Here is a 21,755-nt window from a genome sequence, read left to right as displayed (position 1 = left end):
GGGGGGGGGGGGGGGGGACCATTTTGTGGGTCAAAATTTGGAATTGTACATAAAATTTTTGACTAGCTTACTTGGATGATTCATTGTGCATAATTCTTGGGTAATTGCTTTCCTTGCATGAACTTGTGAACACTTCCTTGTTGTTGGTTGGTGGTTGAATGGCGGTACTTGTGCACCTTACTTTTGATGGATGAATTGAAGCTAAGCTCATGATTGATTTTGTCTCTTGCCAATAGCCTTGTTTGCCTGTGAATAAATGAATAATTTGATCCTGAGAGAATGTAGCACTTGTTTAATAGTTAGAAGAGATTCAAGTTGGAGCTTATCTTTGTTTACATCACTCTTGTTAATCTTGTCTTAGTGTGGGTTTTTGCTAAATAAATGGAGTTTGTTTGTTATTTTTAAAAAAGTGAAAGTCTTTGAAAAGTGGAAAAAGAAAAAAAAATGAAGAAAAAGATGTTTGAAAAAGTTTGAAAATGATGAAAAGTGAAAGAAAAAGAGAAAAGTGAATAAATACAAAGTGTATATTCCTTTCTTGATTTTTGTGTCAATCTCCCACCTTTTGAGAGTGTTGTCTAGTCTTCTTTGTAGAGTGCTCCTTTGTTCTTTATTGTCAAGGTCTCTTCTAGCTTGGTTTGTAATCTATGATTTGTTTGCGTGGTTTGATGTTGCTAGATAAAATAGGTCACAACGAGTCAACAGGAGGCTTCTTGGAGCATAAAGGAATAATTTTGGAAGCCGGGATTTCACTCGAGGAGGTTCGAAGCAGCAAAGCAGAGGGAAGCTGAAAATCGCCTGCATACGGCCGTATGAGAGGCCGTTTGCCCTCGTCGCCCTACTGGATTCGGCATCCTACCATACGGCCTCACATATAGCCGTATGGTAGGCCGTATGAGTTGTTCTCTACACAGTATAAATTCTGTTTTTCTGCATTTTGTGCCCAAGTTCGAACCCTAGCTAGTTTAGAATTATTTTCCTCATTTCCTCAGCACATTTTAGCCTAGATTAGCTTAGAAACTCTTGGTAGCATTGAATACAAGGATTTGAAATGGATCTCAAAATCATATCTCTTCCATTTAATACAAAAGTGGTCTATTCCTTTATCTCTTCTCTCACATTTATTGCTATTTAGTGTTTTCTTTGCTTGTTATTGCTATGTCTACTCTAGAAATGAGTGAGTAGTTCCTTATATGGGTTAGATTAGGTGTTTATTACTCTTATTGATGCTATTTATGTGATTATTGCATAAAGGGGATGAACACCCATTTAGGGTTCTTGAATTTGAGTTGGGTTATTTGTTCTATCTTTCAATGATTGTTGTTTGTCTTTGGAAAATCTTCCATCTCAATGGGAATTGGATGGAAGATTTGAGCCTTCCCAATCTCAAACCCAATTTCCCTTCTATGGAAATAGGGGTAGATTGGGGCTTAAATAGTTTTTGTTCTTAAAGAATTTAGGTTGATACACCATGGAAATGGGGCAACCTTTGTTCTAATCCTTGTGGAAACTTGAATTCTTTTGTGCTTGCTTCAAGAACCTAGGGTTAATGTTCATTCCCCAATTTTAGTGTCAAATGCATCAATAGAGTAATACACCTAGTCTAACCCATCTTTCCCAATAGAATTCAAACCTAGTTTTAATCTTGTTTTCCCGTTAATCCAAAACACCAAAAATATTTTAGTTTTAATCCAAAACCAAACATGATTTACTTGGATCCTTATGGATTCCAAGACCTTAGTGTCTAGAGTTTAGGTAACGTCTTTTTACGTGCCATAAACCCCAATCCTCGTGGTTCGACATTCACACCCGTTTCACCATCACCCCTATTCCTACATCATTATCCAATCACCATTCAATCATCATAATATTATCAACAACAACAATCCCAAGCTTTTCAGTTGCTAAGTATAATAGACATTTCGGCCACTAACTAGCTAACGGTCTTTCGACTTAAGTAAAAATATAATAGACCTCTCGGCCTTTGTGAAGTAACAGACTTTTCAGCCCGTTCAAAAACATTAAACCTTTCGACCCTACTGATAAAACTTTTTGGGGTGGTACGAGTTCCATATCCTTTCCACTGGTCGACCGTTCATAGTTTCCAGTCGGTACGTTCCTGGCTGAACAACCGCGGCTATGCAGTAAGGTCCTTCCCATTTTTTAGCAAACTTTCCTCCTTCGTTGGGCTGACTAGCAACTTGACTATTGAGCACCAAATCCCCCTCAAGGAAATAACGGGGTTTGGCACGCTTGTCTTGATATCTCTTCACCGACCTCTAGTACTCGGCCATTCTATGCCGAGCTACATCTCTTCTCTCCTCCAGGAAGTTCTTCTCTATTAGCAAACTTTCCTCGTTCTCCTCGTCAGTGTACTGCATAACTCGGCTACTAAGTTCAAGCACTTTGATTGGTACTTTGGCCTCAAACCCATACGTTAAGGATAAGGGTGTTTCCTTGGTGGCCCTTTGCGGGCTTGTGCGGTAGGCCCACAACACTCGCTCTAGCTCGTTCACCCAACTCCCTCCAAGGTCGCTTAGTTTCTTTCGTATCCCATCCACGATAGTCCGGTTGATGTTCTCCATTAGACCATTTGCTTGAGAGTAGGCTACGGACACTTTGGTGTGTCAGATTCCAAACTGCTCGTAGAACTCGACAAAGGGCTGACAATCAAATTGCCGACCGTTGTCGCTTATCAGATGCTCGGATATACCAAACCGACAAATTGCATTTTTCCAAAGGAACTTTTTGCACTGAAACTCGATTATGGTGACTAATGGCTCGACTTCCACCCACTTAGTGAAATAATCAGCAGCAACTATGCAAAACTTGTATCACCTCGGTGCAACTGGTAATGGACCCAAAAGGTCTACCCTCTACCTTGCAAAGGGAATGGCAGTAGTGACCAACGTATAGAAGGAAGCCGGTCTTGTTTCTTTCCGAGCGAAAGCTTGACAAATGAAACACCTTGCCAACTTCTGGATGCAATCCCTAACCATGGTCGACTAATAATACCCTTGCAACACTAGCTTTTGTGCCAAGGTATGAGCACCCTGATGTGCTGAGCAAATGCATGAGTGCGCTTCTTCCATCACTTTCTCGGCGTCGGTCGCGAACAAGCATAAAAGGAGGTGTCCCATGGAAGACCTCTTGTACAGCCTTCGGTCTTGCATGACATAGGAAGGTGCCATTCTTTTTATTCTAGCTGCTTCGGCCGGGTCATCAGGCAACTTAGCTTTCTCTTTATATCTAATAAGGTCGACCAAAATCTCAACCTTTGGAGTAATTTCCTCTTCCTCATCACTTTCACCCTAGTTTTGGTATCGCCGACTTATCACATTTACTTTCTTCGCATCCTCGTACCGAGCTTCTATACTTGGTCGCTCCACAATTTCTTTTTGACAAATGCTCACTAAGTAATATGGCATTCCACCTAACTTTATCTTAGACAAAACATCTGCCTCCGAGTTCTCAACTCTAGGAACATGGTCAATCTCATAGGCTTGGAACTCCTTTAGGAGTCTCTCAGTCGTTTCCTTGTACCGCCTCATTCTTTCTCCTTTAGTTTCATAAGACCCTTTCACTTGCCAGACCACCAGACGGGAACCGGTTCGAATGCGAAGCCTCTCGGCTCCTAGGGCTTTAGCCACTCATAGCCCGCCAATGACAGTCTTATACTCGACATCATTATTAGAGGTTTTGAACTGGTACTCCAAAGCGTAATATAGTTAGAAGCCTCTCTGGGGTAGTTAGCATTACCCACCCCCCATGGTGCTTTTGGCTTGAAGCACCATCAGCATACATCTCCCACCATCCCTCAGACTCGAGAATAGTCACAGAGTCGTCTTTCAGCTCTTGAGTCGTGCATTCGACTATAAAGTCAGCTAGTACTTGAGCTTTGATAGCTGGTCGTGGTTGGTATTCGATTCATTGAGTAAGCTCCACAGCCCAGTTGACTTACCGACCGGAAGAAGTCGGGTTTCTTGGTACTCCAACTAACGGTTGATTTGTAAACACTCGGATGGGATGAACATGGAAATAAGGGACCAATTTCCTAGTCGTGATTACCAATGCATAGACCACCTTTTCAAGTGGCGAATAACGAACCTCATCGGCCTTCAAGGCCTTGCTCACATAGTATATTGGATGTTGAACTTTATCTTCCTCCCAGATAAGCACCGAGCTGACGGCCTGTTGAGAGGCGGCCAAATAGAGAAACAATATCTCACCCTCCACTGGCTTGGACAATAGTGGAGGGGAAGCAAATATTTCTTGAGACCTTCAAAGGCGGTATGACATTCATCTGTCCAAACGAATCCCTCCATAGCTTTCAAGGCATCAAAGAAAGGTAGCGAATGATTGGCCGATTTAGAAAGGAATCAGCTCAAAGCTGCCAACCGACTAGTTAGGCGCTACAACTCTTTAACGGTCTTATGCGGCTGCATATCAATAACTGCCTTAACCTTTTCAGGGTTTGGCTCAATCCCTCGCCAAGTTGACATGTAACCCAAGAACTTTCCCCCTTGTACTGCGAAAGCACACTTCTTGGCGTTCAATCTTAAATTATGCTCTTCCATGATTCGGAAACTAGCAGCAAGGTCGTCCGCGTGACTTTATTCTTTGAGGCTTTTTACCAACATATCATCAACGTAATCAACCATGGACTTGCCCAACAAATCCTTGAACAATTGAGACACAATTCTAGTATAGGCCACACCAGAATTCTTTAGGCCGAAAGGCATGACTCAATAACAATACACCCCGTCCGGAGTCACAAAGATGGGTTTTTCTTCATCAGCCACATACATGAAAATTTGGTGATAACCTTGAAAGGCATCCATGAAACTCAGTAGAGCACATCCGGCTGTCTCATCTACCATCTTATTGATCCTTAGAAGTGGAAACGGATCCTTAGGACAAGCTTTGTTTAGGTCGGTGTAATCAACGCACGTCCTCCATTCAGGCGGCTTTGGGACCAAAACCACGTTGGCCAACCATTTGGGATACTTAACTTCTCGAATGTGCCTAGTAGCCAATAACGCATCAATCTCTTTCTTTACGAACTCCTGACGATTAGTTGAAAGGTGTCTTTTCTTATGAACGACAGGTCGGTAGGTCGGATCAACCGCTAGTCGATGAGTGATTATTTATCAGTCCACTCCCGGCATATCCTCACGTCCCCATGCAAAGATAGCCCGGTATTTCCTCAACACTTGTACGGCTTATTTTTTGACAGCCTCTAAGAGGCACTTTTCGATCATTGCCCGTCTTTCAAGGTGGGTTGGATCAATCTCAACCTCCTCTAGCTCAACGGCCGGCTCGAATTGTTCCAGAATACACTCCGCCATGTCTTCCTTCTTGGTGATGGTATGAACTCGTAGGTCCGAGTTTCCCATCTTACGACATGATTGCAGGTAGCAGTCACGAGCTACTTTCTGATCACTCCATATGCCCCCGACTCCATTGGGCGTCTGGAATTTCATACACAAGTGCTGCAAAGATATCAAAGCTCCCAAATCTTCTAGCCCCGGCCTCTCCAAGATCACATTTTGAGAGCATTCTAACTGGACAACCACAAACTCCATCTCCATAGGTTTAACATTCGGGTAAGTACCCATGTAACACCCCCAAATTTTATAAGCTTGAATACTCCAAAACAAACTATCTTTCTTACTAACCATATTGAAAATAAATGCGGAAGCAAAACCAAACTATAACCACGGGGGTGTTATGCCACGCTCGGGCCAACTCACTAAACCCAAACACACAGGCTACAAGCTTTCTAACTACAATCTATATTAAAACAATTTTCTATCTAGATTAAAAATCAACTATAATACAACAATTTGGATTCGAAACTAATCCGTTTAAACCAAGAGACAACTCCAATGGCAACTAGCTCTACATCGCGCTCTCAAAACGAGTCACTTCCATCAAATCTTGAAAACAGTAAGGTTTGGAAAACACAAACAAACAAAATTAGCATAAAATGCTAAGTAAGGTTCATTTTGCCCCGTAAAATATGTACATTTTAGTTTGGAATTAATATACTTTTAAAAGATAGTTTTAAAACGAATACTATGAGACTTGGAATATAAATATAGGAAAGGAGTAAATCGTTTGTAGAGAGTAGAACACTTGTGAAGTGTCAAATCAAAGTGCAATATACATAAGCCAACATTAAGCTAATGCAAGAACTTCATTTAAGAGCAAATTTCTCCTCATACAATCATCTATTTCGTATAGTAAACAAATTCGACTCTAGTAAAAGGCATAACTCCACAAGAACAATTCTCAATACATATGATAACTTCAATAACTCAATATATACATAAGTATAGACACAAGAAGAAAACAAAGCATACTCATCAACAAGCTTGTATAACAATAGTAACTCATTTAAAGTTTATATGATAATAGTAGCTCATCTCAAGCTTAGTAATAATAATAGCCCATCTCAAGCTTAATGATAGTAATGGCCCATCTCAGGCTTATGTAATAATAATGGCCCATCTCAGGCTTAATAATAATAATGACCCATCTCAGGCTTAATAATAATAGTGGCCCATCTCAAGCTCAATATTAATAATGACCCATCTCAGGCTTAATAATAATAATGGCCCATCTCAGGCATATATAATAATAATGGTCCATCTCAAACTTAATAATAGTAATGGCCCATCTCAGGCATATATAATAATAATGGCCCATCTCAGGCTTAATAGTAGTAATGGTCCATCTCAGCATATATAATAATAATGGCCCATCTCAGGCATATATAATAATAGGCAAATTATTGCATGGACCATGGTCCACACAGCTGTGTGGACCAAAAATAAAAAGTACATTATTTTTATACTGAAGGTACATTATTTTTGTACTGTAGATACATTATTTGACAGTATATATCAAATAATGTACCTTCAGTACAAAAATAATGTACCTACAGTATAAAAATAATGTACCTTCAGTACAATAATGATTGATAATAATAATGTCCCCTCTCAGGCATATATAATAATGATGGCCTATCTCAGGCTTAATATTAGTAATGACCCATCTCAAGTTTTTAATAATAATGACCCATCTCAGGCATATATAATAATAATGGCCCATCTCAGGCTTAATAATAATAATGGCCCATCTCAAGCTTAATATTAGTAATATGCAAAGTAATATTTCTCTAGATTACACCCTTCCTCCAAAATCAATAATCCTTCAAAAGTAAATATAACTCATATCCTCCAATAAAATTATAGTTTCACTAATTTCAATAAACTTTGATTTTCAAACATAATTTCTCAAGGTAGGAGATTTCACCGAACTCTATAACAATATTCAAGAATATATATAGACATAACACCAACACATATGATTTCCAATACTCAACCATTCTCAAAAATAATAATTTCTTTAGTTCATAACACTTTAAAAATCATATGATATTTATTCTCAAAAAATCATATAATATTTCGTTAAACTAAAACAATTTCAAAGGGTTGAAGTAGTTTAATTGGAAAGAATTCAAGGTGTTGAGAGTGAGGTCTAAGGTTCAAGTCTTATTATAAACATAATAAATCATTTTATAAGTGTAATATGTACATATATTAAAAATATAAATAATAATAAAAAATGCAGAGCTGCTGGACAGAATTTTCATGCGTAGAAATTGCCCGAATTAGTCAGAAATTTTGAGAAGTAGAATCGGAAATTTTCAAATTAACAAAACAAGCAAATAGTCAGAAATTTTGAGAAGTAAAATCGGAAATTTTCAAATTAACAAAACAAGCAAAACTAGGGCAAAATAGATTTGGGCATACATGGCAAAATAGATTTGGGCATCCATGAAACCTTACCTCCATAGTTAAAGCTTCAAAAATCCATCTCTTAATCTTGTATTCTACACCTTTCTTTTCTTTTCTCAAGCCAAAACATCACCATAGCACCAAACTCTTATCTCAAATCACAACAAACCCACACAAAATAACATCACAATCCATCCTAATTAGCTAACAAAGGAAAGAAATGGAAGAGAGGAAATGAAGTTTACCATGTTCTTGAGAAAGAAGGAGAGGACTAAGGTTTCTACATCTTGCTTCTTGGAGGAGAATGGTGAGAGAGAGAAAGACACGAGAAAGAGAGAGAGATATGAAGTTGGAAATGAGCTAATCACAATACATACATATTATATATATATATATAAAGGATTATGATTCTAGAAAATTCTAATTTTTCATAATTGGATTATGGGCTAAAAATTAGGCTTAGGAATATTTGGGCTCAAGTAAAGTCATTGGACTTAAGAAGAAGAATTATTTGGACTTAGAAACTTTGATAGTTATAAAAATGGTATTAGTAGGCTCCTCTCAGATAGATTTTGGATAAAAATTTTTGGATCATAAAATAGTTTATTTAAAGCCTTAAACAAAATAATTTATTTTAATAGCATTTAAGATAAAAATATTTATGATTGTAAAATAAATTTTCTTTTTGAAAGTATTTGTATTAAATAATATCGCTTATTTTGAAAAATTTTATGGGGTATTACAACCCAGGTCGACCAACAACTTTATGGAGCCGTCCGCCTCAATTGAGTCGCCCGTGAACCCCGCTAAGGGAGTCATGATCGGCTTAAGAGCATCTCTCACCAGCCCCAACTTATTGAAAGTATCTAAATATAGTACACTGACACTATTTCTCGTATTTACCAGCACTCGTCTCACGACGGTGCCATCTATGTCCATGGCTATAACCAAAGCATCTCGATGAGGACCGGCCCTTAGGGGTATGTCTTCATTTGGAAAAGTAAAGGGTTTACGACGTACCTTCTTCATGCTGACCTCTCGTCCATACACAGCTTCGACATATAGCTGTTGAGCCCAAGCTTTCCTAGATCTAACCGAGTCACTTCCTTCAGGCCCTCCAACGATCATATGAATCACGTTCTTATGCTTCCAATTTGCTTCCTCTTCTCCCAAAGCAGGTGGTTTTCCTTTGTCACGGTTACCCTCCCTAGACTGGCTCGGGTTCCCACACTGCCATGGAAGGCCTTTACTCTATTAATTGGAAGAAGTCAACACACTCTTTTAGATGATGGCTTCCAGTTCATTATTTAGGAAGGCGCATTCCTCGGTCGAATGAATGATCGAACGATGCACCCGACAATACTTACCGATTCCTTAACCTTGGCTTATAGTCTCGGGCTTATCACCTAGTCATACCTCAGGTGGCAGAAGTAGAGCTTGAATTTCTTGGACCGCGAAAGGTTGCTGGCAAAATGGCGGGATACCATCTTTTAGGGTTCTGGCCAGTCTCTTGTCGGCCTAGCCAACTCTTATCAAACTTTCCTGTTCGTTGCTCCTCTATACGAGGGTTTTTGGGTCGAGACGACCCTCTTTCTTGGATTTTTTTTTTGCTTGATCACGTCCTCTGCATCAGCATGTCGATTGGCTCTGCGGGTGGTGTGCAGCTTTCCGAACCTCAAGTTTTCCATGAACAAGATTAATAGTGTGTTATCTTCCAGGTCGTCGACCGCTTTAACTTCCTTTTGCCATCTGGCCAGGAAGGATCGGAGTGGCTCATTCGAGTCTTGCTTGATCCCTGACAAATACATAAAACTTTTCTTAGGTCGGAAGTTGGCAGCGTAGTTGGTCAGGAAGAACTTAGCCAACTGCTAGAAACTGTTCACTGAATTATCAGGCAATTTCATGCACCACCTTTGTGCTGCGCCAACTAATATAGTCAGGAAGGCCTTGCACATCAAAGGACCTTCGGTTCCATGGATTTGCATCCGAGCTTGGAAACTGATCAAATGCTCCTTGGGATCACCCGTCCCATCATATGTCAAATTCGCAGGTAACTTGAACTTTGTCGGGGACCTATAAGCCATGATTTCTTGAGAGAATGGACAAACCCTTAGAAAAAACCGAGCATTGCCTGTCCTTTTATTCACTTGATCTTGCAGATCCTGGACTTGCCTGGCCAACGCGACGACTTCTTCCGGCCTTCGTCCTCAACTAGCCGGGGATTCTCCACTACTCTCATGAACTGAGTGTTCCTCGACCTGTCTCTGAACATCTTTATACCTTCGCTCACGCGTATTTCTAGGCTGGTTAGGAGCGACTTCCCTTGGCACCACATGTGTATTCGGGTTTCTATCGCCCGACACATTTTGATTTCCCAACCTATCTAATGTAGACTAACGTGGGCCTCTCGACCTAGCTCTAAATGGAGATCGGCGCGAGGCAGCCGACCTTTCTTCTGCCACCGGCCGAACAGACCGAGATTACTATTGATGAGTCCTCTGAGGCGCATCCCTCTCCCGAACAATCAACTCTCGCTCGTACAAATCTGCTATTCGGGTGAGCACCTCAAGAATTCCAGGTCTTGCTGGCGCAGGTGGTGGAGGTGGGGGCACCTCCTCAACTCAGAACTCCTTAGCGATAGGGGCATCCACTCGTACTTGCTCACCTTGACCATGAGAATTCTTGCGACTAAGCTGTTATCGCAAATCACTAGAACAAGATCGAGAAATAGTTTGCCCCAAAGCACCATTCACTTGTACCTAAAGTTGCGTTCTTCCTTGACATTGACCCTTTCGACTCCTGGTGGTCACCATTGCTACGTACTTTCAGCCTTCTCGGTCAGTTAGATCCACACAACTTTTTGTATTAATCCCCACGGAGGCGCCAATGTTGATTTTATCAACCACGGATTGTCAATCGGCAGGCCAACACTATCGGAAAAGTGACTAAGTGTTTGGTATGAAATTAGAGCAGCGTTTCGGTCCTCTTTGTATTATGAATTGCTTAGCCTTTCTCAAAGCCTTATACCACTATTTATACAAGTTAGAAGGGATTCTTCTCTTTGGTAACCCTAAACTACCATATACAAATTAGGATTTCTTTCCTTATTACATTTGGCTACTTTCTTAATCTACTTCAATCTTCTTTCCATATCTTTCATCCGATCTCCGCGCCTAACTACCCTTATCTTAAGAAACCTTCCAAAAATGCCTTTAGGAAACCCCGCAACCGCCTTCCTCACGTCGCCTTCTTTACTTCGACCCCGGCTTCTAGGTTGGTCGGATCGCCTTATCACTCGAGAAACCACCAAGCATATTTTTTTCATTCTCAAACTCATCCTTGAACGTGTTCCACAAAGTAGTCCACTAAATAACCTCATCAACGGATCCGCAGTCGGCTGACCCATCATCGATGACCCTCGACGTGCCATCGCCCCTTCTTCCAAGTCCTTCGAGCTCACCTTCTTTTCTTCCTCACCTCCTATCCTTCCCTTCGGTCGTCTCTTTCTTCATTTCGAGCTTTAGGTTCCGAGACTTTAGTCGGTCCCCCATCATCTAGTCCCTCATTTTCTCTAGCCACGCGAAGCACAACTCGGGGAAATATCTTGCCTTCCCTTCCTTAGAGAATTTTAGCTCCCAACTCCTTCACTTTCTCGAGTTGCGTGAAGTACAACTCGGAAAAACATTGATAACTCAGCATCCATCATCGGCCCATCCTCTCGCCACTCCAACTCTTCCGCTTTCGCCTGCTTAGAGAATGTTGGTTTTATCAACCACGGATGGTAAATCGGCAGGCCAACACTACCGGAAAATTGACTAAGTGTTTGGTATGAAATTAGAGCAGCGTTTCGACCCTCTTTGTATTATGAATTGCTTAGCCTTTCTCAAGGCCTTATTCCCCTATTTATACAAGTTAGGAGGGATTCCTCCCTTTGGTAACCCTAAACTACCATATACAAATTAGGATTTCTTTTCTTATTACATTTGGCTACTTTTTAATCTACTTCGACATTCTTTCCATATCTTTCATCCGATTTCCATGCCCAACCGCCCTTGTCCTTAAGAAACCTTCCAAAAATGCGTTTAGGAAACCCCGCAACCGCCTTCCTCAAGCCGCATTCTTTACCTCGACCCCAGCTTCTAGGTCAGTTGGACTGCCTTATCACTTGAGAAACCACCAAGCATATTCTTTTCATTCTAAAACTCATCCTTGAACGTGTTCCACAAAGTAGTCCACTAAATAACCTCATCAATGGATCCGCAGTAGCCCTACCCATCATCGGCCGACCTTCGATGTGCCATCGCCCCTCCTTTTGTGTCCTTCGAGCTTGCCTTCCGTTTTTCTGCACCTCCTATCCTTCCCTTAGGTCGTCTCTTTCTTTATTCCTAGCTTTAGGTGACGAGCCTTTAGCCCATCCCCCATAAGCATATATATCATCAAAATTCAACCCACATGAGCTTTAGAAGAGTCACAAGATTATTATGCAGAATGTTCACTCTAGTGACAATCTTGAAGATTGTACCATATCCCTTTTCTACACTTATTTTGAAACAATGTTTTTTATTATATTAGAACGCGTAGGCTTTGAATATTGTTATCTTCAGGGAGAGTGGAATTACTTGAATCAATTCTAAGGATTGGGTCGGGAAGACCAAGATGTACTCACTACAAAAAAAAAAAAAAGAAGCGAAAATAGCGACGGACGATTTCCGTCGCTAAACTGTTTAGTGACGGATTTCGCCCGTCGCTAGAATTCAACGACACAAAGTAAATGCATAAATAAAATCAACTAGAATACAAGTAAGAAATAAAAAGAATGAAAACATGCAGTACCTTCTGAATATCTTCTCTTAAAACAGGCTCCAAATTTTCAAGGGGTGTCTAAAACCAAAATTTTAAAGCTTATCAAGAAAAAGAAAACTCATATCCCAAGAGATCTAAACAGGGTTTGTTTTAACTTCATGAAATAAGTGAAAGAAAAATAAGAATGAAGGCTTGTACCCTTGTTTTGTCACGTATAACAAATAGTAGGGTAGTTTTACAGAGACTAAATAATCTCATCATGACCTGCAAATGATGAAATTGAATCAGAACATCTTCAATAGCCCCCTCCCCTCCCACCCACCCACACAAAAAATATATAAATAAATAAAGACAAATTCAGAATTGCAAAGCTTACCTGGAAAACAGTTTTCAAGAGAGGCTTATTTGCTACTTGCTCATGGCTAATATCATGACACCACCTGAATATTACAACCTTAGTTAGACAAAAGCTTTCGATTGTATAATATACTCTGTAATATTGCACTTCATGCATATGTGTTACGTTAAAGACAAACTTACATGTTTATTAAAACTATATAAGAAATAGCAAGGGCAAACAAGGCACTCTGCTTTTCAAATGCCGTATCATCCTAACAAGAAAATAAAAGAAAAATTTAAAAATATATACATCACATCAAACCACCCATGGCTGCAGAGGCAGGTAAGCTAAAGGAACCATCAAGCATTACCAGCTTAGTGTCAATCAGTACTACTGCCAACCACAGCATTACCAGCTTAGTGTCAATCAGTACTACTGCCAACCACTGATGGATATTTGCGAATAATTTACCAAAGGATATGATATATATATATATATATAAACCATACTTCTCCTCTCTCTCTTACCTGCCTCTGCAGCCATGGGTGGTTTGATGTGATGTATATATTTTTAAATTTTTCTTTTATTTTCTTGTTAGGATGATACGGCATTTGAAAAGCAGAGTGCCTTGTTTGCCTTGCTATTTCTTATATAGTTTTAATAAACATGTAAGTTTGTCTTTAACGTAACACATATGCATGAAGTGCAATATTACAGAGTATATTATACAATCGAAAGCTTTTGTCTAACTAAGGTTGTAATATTCAGGTGGTGTCATGATATTAGCCATGAGCAAGTAGCAAATAAGCCTCTCTTGAAAACTGTTTTCCAGGTAAGCTTTGCAATTCTGAATTTGTCTTTATTTATTTATATATTTTTTGTGTGGGTGGGTGGGAGGGGAGGGGGCTATTGAAGATGTTCTGATTCAATTTCATCATTTGCAGGTCATGATGAGATTATTTAGTCTCTGTAAAACTACCCTACTATTTGTTATACGTGACAAAACAAGGGTACAAGCCTTCATTCTTATTTTTCTTTCACTTATTTCATGAAGTTAAAACAAACCCTGTTTAGATCTCTTGGGATATGAGTTTTCTTTTTCTTGATAAGCTTTAAAATTTTGGTTTTAGACACCCCTTGAAAATTTGGAGCCTGTTTTAAGAGAAGATATTCAGAAGGTACTGCATGTTTTCATTCTTTTTATTTCTTACTTGTATTCTAGTTGATTTTATTTATGCATTTACTTTGTGTCGTTGAATTCTAGCGACGGGCGAAATCCGTCACTAAACAGTTTAGCGACGGAAATCGTCCGTCGCTATTTTCGCTTCTTTTTTTTTTTTTTGTAGTGAGTACATCTTGGTCTTCCCGACCCAATCCTTAGAATTGATTCAAGTAATTCCACTCTCCCTGAAGATAACAATATTCAAAGCCTACGCGTTCTAATATAATAAAAAACATTGTTTCAAAATAAGTGTAGAAAAGGGATATGGTACAATCTTCAAGATTGTCACTAGAGTGAACATTCTGNCTCTTCTTTTGTCAAAAAAAAAAAACAAACAAAAATCAGTTTAGCAACGGAATTTAAATTCGTCGCTAATGCTAAATCTGAATATATTCAGATCTATTTTGTGCAATGTAGACCTTCTATCGAACCCTAAACATTGTTCACACCCACATCCATCCGCCGCCGACGCTAGTTGTCTTCCTTCCCTGCCCAGCAGCACGGCATCGCCGCCGATGTCTTCCTTATCCGCCATTGCTTCGCCGTTGCTTCGCCGAACGCTGGACGCCATTGCCGACTGTTGGTCTGCTCTGCCGTGACCTTGCCTGCTCCGCCGCTGCTTTGCCGAACGCCTACAGCCGCTGAAGGTCCTCGAACGCTTGTCTCCGTTGCTCCGCCGAACGCCAACCGCAGCTGCTCCGCCGAACTCCTACCGCCGTCGCAGCTGCCGGTACGATTCAGTTTCCTACCGCCGTGAGTTAAATCAACTCTTGTCAGACATCTTGTTGCTGAACAGCCAGACATCATCTTACTGTTCACTGGCAACAGCTTGCAATTTAGAATTTTTTTTCAATATCCTTCATAAAGTTCTTATTGGTTTTAATAAAAACCTATAAGTCCGTTGTTTGCTGGAGCGGCTTCGCGGAGAACACAAAGGATTCTCAGTAATGAATCCTGTACTGACACTTCTAGAAGTTTACACACATGAGGTATTGATTGAGTATGAATTTCTGGTCAATTAATTTTGTGTCAAATGTTTTACATGTTCATTTTATTTGTAAAAGTAGATTCTAAGTTAATTGTCTGGTTCTATAGGTGATGAGTTTATTTATTAACATAGTAATTGAGTTTGCTGTAGTGATCAAATACAACAGTATTTACCTTTAGATAATGTTTGTGAAACCCCCGAAAAGTGAGAACCCAAGGAACTGTTTATCTCCTAGTCCTTGGTCCACTAAAATTCCTCTAAAAATTATTCTTCAAAGGTGATGTTTCATCCAAAATGGTTAAACCAGCATAAATAAAATTTCAAATAAGTTATTTTCCAAAATAGGGAAACATCCTACCTCATCTTTGCCGCAGCTCTTGGTCACATCTTCCAACATTTTCTATCACTATTGCCCCTTCATCTCATCTCCAGACCGAATACTCCATTTAGTCTTCCATGATCTAAAGGGGTCCATCATTATGGCATCCTGCTTGTTTGCAGGTGTTCTTTATGGGGTTCTTAGTGGAGTCATCCCCTGCCGTGGAATTGAACCCTGCACCCTTGTAATGGATTTAGAGGGCTCGATGGAAGAGAGAGAGGAGAAGTATGGTTTATATATATATATATATATCTCCATTTAGTCTTCTATGATCTGAAGGGGTCCATCATTATAGCATCCTGCTTGTTTGTAGGTGTTCTTTATGGGGTTCTTAGTGGAGTCATCCCCTGCCGTGGAATTGAACCCTGCACCCTTGTAATGGATTTAGAGGGGTTGATGGAAGCTAAAGGAACCATCAAGCATTACCAGCTTAGTGTCAATCAGTACTACTGCCAACCACTGATGGATATTTGCGAATAATTTACCAAAGGATATGATATATATATATATATATATAAACCATACTTCTCCTCTCTCTCTATATATATATATATATATAAACCATACTTCTCCTCTCTCTCTTCCATCAACCCCTCTAAATCCATTACAAGGGTGCAGGGTTCAATTCCACGGCAGGGGATGACTCCACTAAGAACCCCATAAAGAACACCTACAAACAAGCAGGATGCTATAATGATGGACCCCTTCAGATCATAGAAGACTAAATGGAGATATATATATATATATATAAACCATACTTCTCCTCTCTCTCTTCCATCGAGCCCTCTAAATCCATTACAAGGGTGCAGGGTTCAATTCCACGGCAGGGGATGACTCCACTAAGAACCCCATAAAGAACACCTGCAAACAAGCAGGATGCCATAATGATGGACCCCTTTAGATCATGGAAGACTAAATGGAGTATTCGGTCTGGAGATGAGATGAAGGGGCAATAGTGATAGAAAATGTTGGAAGATGTGACCAAGAGCTGCGGCAAAGATGAGGTAGGATGTTTCCCTATTTTGGAAAATAACTTATTTGAAATTTTATTTATGCTGGTTTAACCATTTTGGATGAAACATCACCTTTGAAGAATAATTTTTAGAGGAATTTTAGTGGACCAAGGACTAGGAGATAAACAGTTCCTTGGGTTCTCACTTTTCGGGGGTTTCACAAACATTATCTAAAGGTAAATACTGTTGTATTTGATCACTACAGCAAACTCAATTACTATGTTAATAAATAAACTCATCACCTATAGAACCAGACAATTAACTTAGAATCTACTTTTACAAATAAAATGAACATGTAAAACATTTGACACAAAATTAATTGACCAGAAATTCATACTCAATCAATACCTCATGTGTGTAAACTTCTAGAAGTGTCAGTACAGGATTCATTACTGAGAATCCTTTGTGTTCTCCGCGAAGCCGCTCCAGCAAACAACGGACTTATAGGTTTTTATTAAAACCAATAAGAACTTTATGAAGGATATTGAAAAAAAAATTCTAAATTGCAAGCTGTTGCCAGTGAACAGTAAGATGATGTCTGGCTGTTCAGCAACAAGATGTCTGACAAGAGTTGATTTAACTCACGGCGGTAGGAAACTGAATCGTACCGGCAGCTGCGACGGCGGTAGGAGTTCGGCGGAGCAGCTGCGGTTGGCGTTCGGCGGAGCAACGGAGACAAGCGTTCGAGGACCTTCAGCGGCTGTAGGCGTTCGGCAAAGCAGCGGCGGAGCAGGCAAGGTCACGGCAGAGCAGACCAACAGTCGGCAATGGCGTCCAGCGTTCGGCGAAGCAACGGCGAAGCAATGGCGGATAAGGAAGACATCGGCGGCGATGCCGTGCTGCTGGGCAGGGAAGGAAGACAACTAGCGTCGGCGGCGGATGGATGTGGGTGTGAACAATGTTTAGGGTTCGATAGAAGGTCTACATTGCACAAAATAGATCTGAATATATTCAGATTTAGCATTAGCGACGAATTTAAATTCCGTTGCTAAACTGATTTTTGTTTGTTTTTTTTTTTTTGACAAAAGAAGAGTAGAATTTTCAGACACATTACTCTAGCGACGGATTTGATTTTCATCGCTAGATCCTACGAAAAAAATGCGGAAAATATATTATAGCGACTGATTTTATTTCGTCGCTATATATTAGTGACGGAATTAGAATTCCGTCGCTAATCAAGTTAAAGAAATTCCAGCATTGATATTTTAGCGACGAAATTTGAATCTGTCGTTATATGTTTTTAAAAATAAATATTCAGCATTTTATAGGTAGTGACGGATACGCATCCGTCGCTATCTAGCAACGGATAAAAGTTTCTGTTGCTATTTCGTCGCTAAGTTATAAAAAAATAAATAGATGTTTTAATCCTAGCGACGGATAATTTTTCTAGTTGCTAATCCGTAGCAATTAAAATTTGAAAGTTGTATTTTTAGTGGTTTGATTAGTGAGTGTCGTCCTCTAGGAATGACTTAATTGGAGTTTAAGTAATGAGGGGTTAAGCACGGGTTCATAGAGTGTTTGAAAGCTAACCTAAAGAGATTGGAGTGTTGCATGTTCAAGAAACCCATAACGAGAGCAAATAAGGGAATTAAAAGATAATAACTGAAATAGAGATTTAAACCAAACATCCTTGAATAAAATCCTGTTTATGTCTAAAGTTTAAGTTATGCAAGTCTAGATGATGAACTTGGGGAAATGGTTTAAGTGCCAATGTCACTTTCGTGATCACTTGGACTATCAACTAATCCTAAGTCCCATTCTTATGGCAACTTGACTAGAAGAGGCAATAATTAACAAACACTTTGTGTGCCTATTTCCTTCAAACTCCCTTTTCTCAAAGGTGAGTAAGAAATATGAGGGGTATGGCTATGGTGTAACCCTATTCTCATAGGTGAAACACTAATTCCAAGTATCTCTTGCATAATTTGGCCATAACTATGAAGAGTCAATTCAATTCCGCCCAATTCATAGCCAAGTTCAACATTAAGACAATACAAAGCTTAATTTATGCAATTTAATTCATATTGGGATTCATACTTCAAGGAAGTTTAATTCAAATCCTAAATATGTTTAACTACTCATACTTGGAATGTAAAACTAGAAGCAATTGAAGTAATAAACATAGAATTCAAAACTTTAAGAAATATAAATGCAAAGATATGGAATAGAGAACTTAACTTAATGATTTAATTGCATGAAATAATCTTGAAATTGAAGTTGGATGTTGGAATTCTTCCTCTAAATCTTCTAATAAAATGGTAGATTACAAGTGTAGGGAAGTGTTCATTAAGTTTCCTAGAGAGAAAAACTAAAAGGAGAGTTCAAAAAATCAAAAGTGACTACAAAATAACCAACCAAGGGTATTTATAGTCTAATTTTCGCGCCCTTTCGCACCCTTCAGGACTAGAAGTCACGGTGGGACTCACGGTGTGAGTCCCACCGTGAGTCCCTGATCAGAAACCTTGCTGAGGACTCACGCTGACACTCACGATGTGAGTGTCAGCGTGAGTTCTTCAAGTTGACCTCCACGCTATTGTTTTTCTCCTTCGTTTCCCCGGTGTGCCCTTAGGTGTTTTCCTTGTCCTTTAAAGCCTCATTTTTCTCCAAAGATTAGCATCTTTTCATGCTTGCTTGCCCCTTACTCGATCTTTTCTTCTTGCAAACAAAATACAACAAATTAAGCATTATTCCACATTCCTTTATATAGCATTTGAATAAAAAGCAAGCATAAATATGAGGCTATTTAATGACATATCAAAATTATTTGATCAGCCCGCTAAAAATCCGTCGCTAATTCGTCTCAATTTTACGCGCTGCAAGCTCCCGCTAAAATTAGCTACGGAGTTAACGACAAACTTTTTCCATCGCAAAATTCCGTTGCTAACTTTCAATTTTTTTGAAAATAAATAAATCTGTCGCTAAACCGTCGCTAAATTAGCAACGGAATGTATCCGTCGTTATGTCCGCGTTTTTATGTAGTGACTCTTTTTCCTTTGGTTGAGTTTTTGATATAATTTTCTTAATTAAAGGTTTTTTAACAATGTAGCTAGTGCAACACATAAATACACATACATCATGAACTCTGATATTTTCTTCAACTAGGTTTTTCCACTAGGTTTTTCTATTGAGGTTTTCAACGAGACATGAGTATGATATAGTAATGTCCAAGGAGAGTGTTGTAAATAAATATATGTGAACATTAATTACTAGAGGAATTATATTATGATAATATTTCTTCATCCTTTATAGACTTATAGTTACATTGTAACTCTGTACATCATGTATATATTGAATTGAGGATGAATGGTAAAGGATTTTGTATCTCTTAATTGTCTTCTCTCTCATTTACTGTATATTGTTATATCTGTTCACGCGAGGATATGCCTAATTTTAATTTATTTTTCTAGTACTTTGGTATATTGAGTTGACTAGTTATTATTTTCGAAGTTGTTTGACTCCTCATGTGAGGTGTTTATTGGTCTTCTTGGTTTAAGTCAATCAAATATTGATAACCTAAACCGATTTACCTCCTTGTAGTCTTTTACCGGCTATAGTAACAAGACAAGTTTGAACTAATGTGTACTTTCGGGTAATTATTGTGGGCTTTCATGTAAATTATATTAAAGTGTACTGAAAATTTTGGTGATGTATGATATGGCTGCTAGAGAACAATAACGTAATGGTGGAATGAATTGAACCTAATCACATCAGTAATCTTTCCCTTTCATATCATATCATATACGATATTTATAGGGTCGTGTGGAACCGGCGGCTCATTGAGACTTTGCACCTTCCATATTCCTATTACCTCCTTGTTCTATGGCTTCTGTTGTTATCACCCTTTTACACCTCTATATGTGCCTTCAATTCTCAACATTATCACCCTTTTACACCTCTATATGTGCCTTCAATTCTCAACATCATTGCCACCAATCATTATTGCATGGACCATGGTCCACACAGCTGTGTGGACCATAAATATAAGGTACATTATTTTTATACTGAAGGTACATTATTTTTGTAATGAAGGTACATTATTTTAGGGTACATTATTTTTGTACTGAAGGTACATTATTTTATAGCACTATAAAATAATGTACCTCAAGTATAAAAATAATGTACTTTATATTCATGGTTCACACAGCTATGTGGACCATGGTCCACACAATAATTTGCCCATTGCCACCTAACTGCAATATACAAAATATCTAGTCCAAATATGGTATTAACTGGTCAATTAATTCAAAATAAGTTATTAAGTTTTATTTTAGTAGTAACCACATGGTTCGAGTCCTATTAAGTACCCAAATAAAGTCTTGTTAGAAGCATTAATGTACAAAGATTTGGGGTTTTGCAGTAAGTTCAGGCACATCCTACTTGCAGTCTTAAGGATAGGAGCAGTGAAAAACTTTTAAGTTTGGAGTTCAAACTAATTAAATGCAATATCTAGAAGTGGAATTAATTTTTGAGACAATAATGAAAGTAACACGTACATGCACAAGCAACAAGGGAAAGAGAGTATTTGACACAATAATGAAAGGGGATGCATAACATGCGCTTTTTCTTCTTTTTCCTTCAGTATGATTTAACTTAGCTAGTACTAGTAGTAGAGCAACATGCAATTCTTGCTCTCTGGTTAAAACCGAGATGTATTTGCATTGTAAGTGGCGGGATGGCCATAATTGAGGAGATGATTAAGGAATCAGATGTGTTCACTTTATATTAAAATATCATATGTCAAAGAACTTGTGGTCAAGTGGCACCCGGTGTCCCGTTAACATTCTCACATGGATGATGGAAGTGGGTTTGAATCTCAGTGTAGGTAATAATTAAGGGAGCTAATTTAAATCTACACTAAGATATCAAATTTATAATTTTTCCAGAAAAAAAAAATCAACTTGTAAACAATATTTATAATGTATCATGGTACACCTTGTTTCAATAATAGTGCCATGTCCCTACACATTAAAGTACTAGCTAGGATATATACTAAGGAAACAAATGTTGGAAAAAGAAAAAGAAATTATAACCTAAATATTGTTCCTACACTTATTGTAAGATGATTCTCCTTGGACAATAAAACTCTAGAAAGGCTTTTTTTTTTTTTTTTGGTACGTGAGTTGACAACAAAACAACCTTATTATGACACATACAGGCTCTGTTTGACAGAGCTTATTTAGGAGCTTATAGCTTATTTTAAGCTACTAA

The 21,755-nt window shown here is 38.9% G+C and overlaps 2 protein-coding genes and 1 long non-coding RNA gene across 10 annotated transcripts in view; 2 read left to right on the top strand and 1 right to left on the bottom strand.

Moving 5' to 3' along the window:
* Positions 1-17,230, bottom strand: part of LOC116010583 (protein ROOT HAIR DEFECTIVE 3 homolog 1-like) — a 22,907-nt gene extending 5,677 nt beyond the window's left edge. For 2 of the 8 annotated variants that reach the window (XM_031250061.1, XM_031250057.1), the window contains exons 1-6: positions 16,896-17,142; positions 13,146-13,216; positions 12,982-13,045; positions 12,804-12,869; positions 12,636-12,683; positions 72-271 (exon numbers count right to left, since the gene is read on the bottom strand). In XM_031250061.1, the coding sequence (XP_031105921.1) occupies positions 72-271; positions 12,636-12,683; positions 12,804-12,869; positions 12,982-13,045; positions 13,146-13,216; positions 16,896-16,937 (491 nt within the window). In that variant the 5' untranslated portion in view covers positions 16,938-17,142. Of the gene's footprint in view, positions 1-17; positions 272-12,635; positions 12,684-12,803; positions 12,870-12,981; positions 13,046-13,145; positions 13,217-16,101; positions 16,205-16,292; positions 16,396-16,895 lie in introns of those variants that run through there. The other 6 variants (XM_031250064.1, XM_031250063.1, XM_031250060.1 and 3 more) reach the window with 5 other exon arrangements.
* LOC116010585 (protein ROOT HAIR DEFECTIVE 3-like) lies at positions 13,627-14,460 on the top strand. The gene is made up of 4 exons (XM_031250067.1): positions 13,627-13,777; positions 13,890-13,955; positions 14,076-14,123; positions 14,210-14,460. Exons 1-4 carry the CDS (start codon positions 13,640-13,642, stop codon positions 14,324-14,326), a joined length of 369 nt encoding a protein of 122 aa, XP_031105927.1. The 5' UTR covers positions 13,627-13,639; the 3' UTR covers positions 14,327-14,460.
* LOC116010586 lies at positions 15,019-15,937 on the top strand. The gene is made up of 3 exons (XR_004096938.1): positions 15,019-15,156; positions 15,657-15,759; positions 15,848-15,937. It is a non-coding gene; the product is annotated as an uncharacterized LOC116010586 (long non-coding RNA).
* Positions 17,231-21,755: the final 4,525 nt, after the last annotated feature.

This window comes from Ipomoea triloba, chromosome 2, assembly GCF_003576645.1.
Source record: "Ipomoea triloba cultivar NCNSP0323 chromosome 2, ASM357664v1".
NCBI classification, from domain to species: domain Eukaryota; kingdom Viridiplantae; phylum Streptophyta; class Magnoliopsida; order Solanales; family Convolvulaceae; genus Ipomoea; species Ipomoea triloba.
Note: the sequence above shows the minus strand (reverse complement) of the source record. Positions and strands in the feature narration are given on the sequence as shown.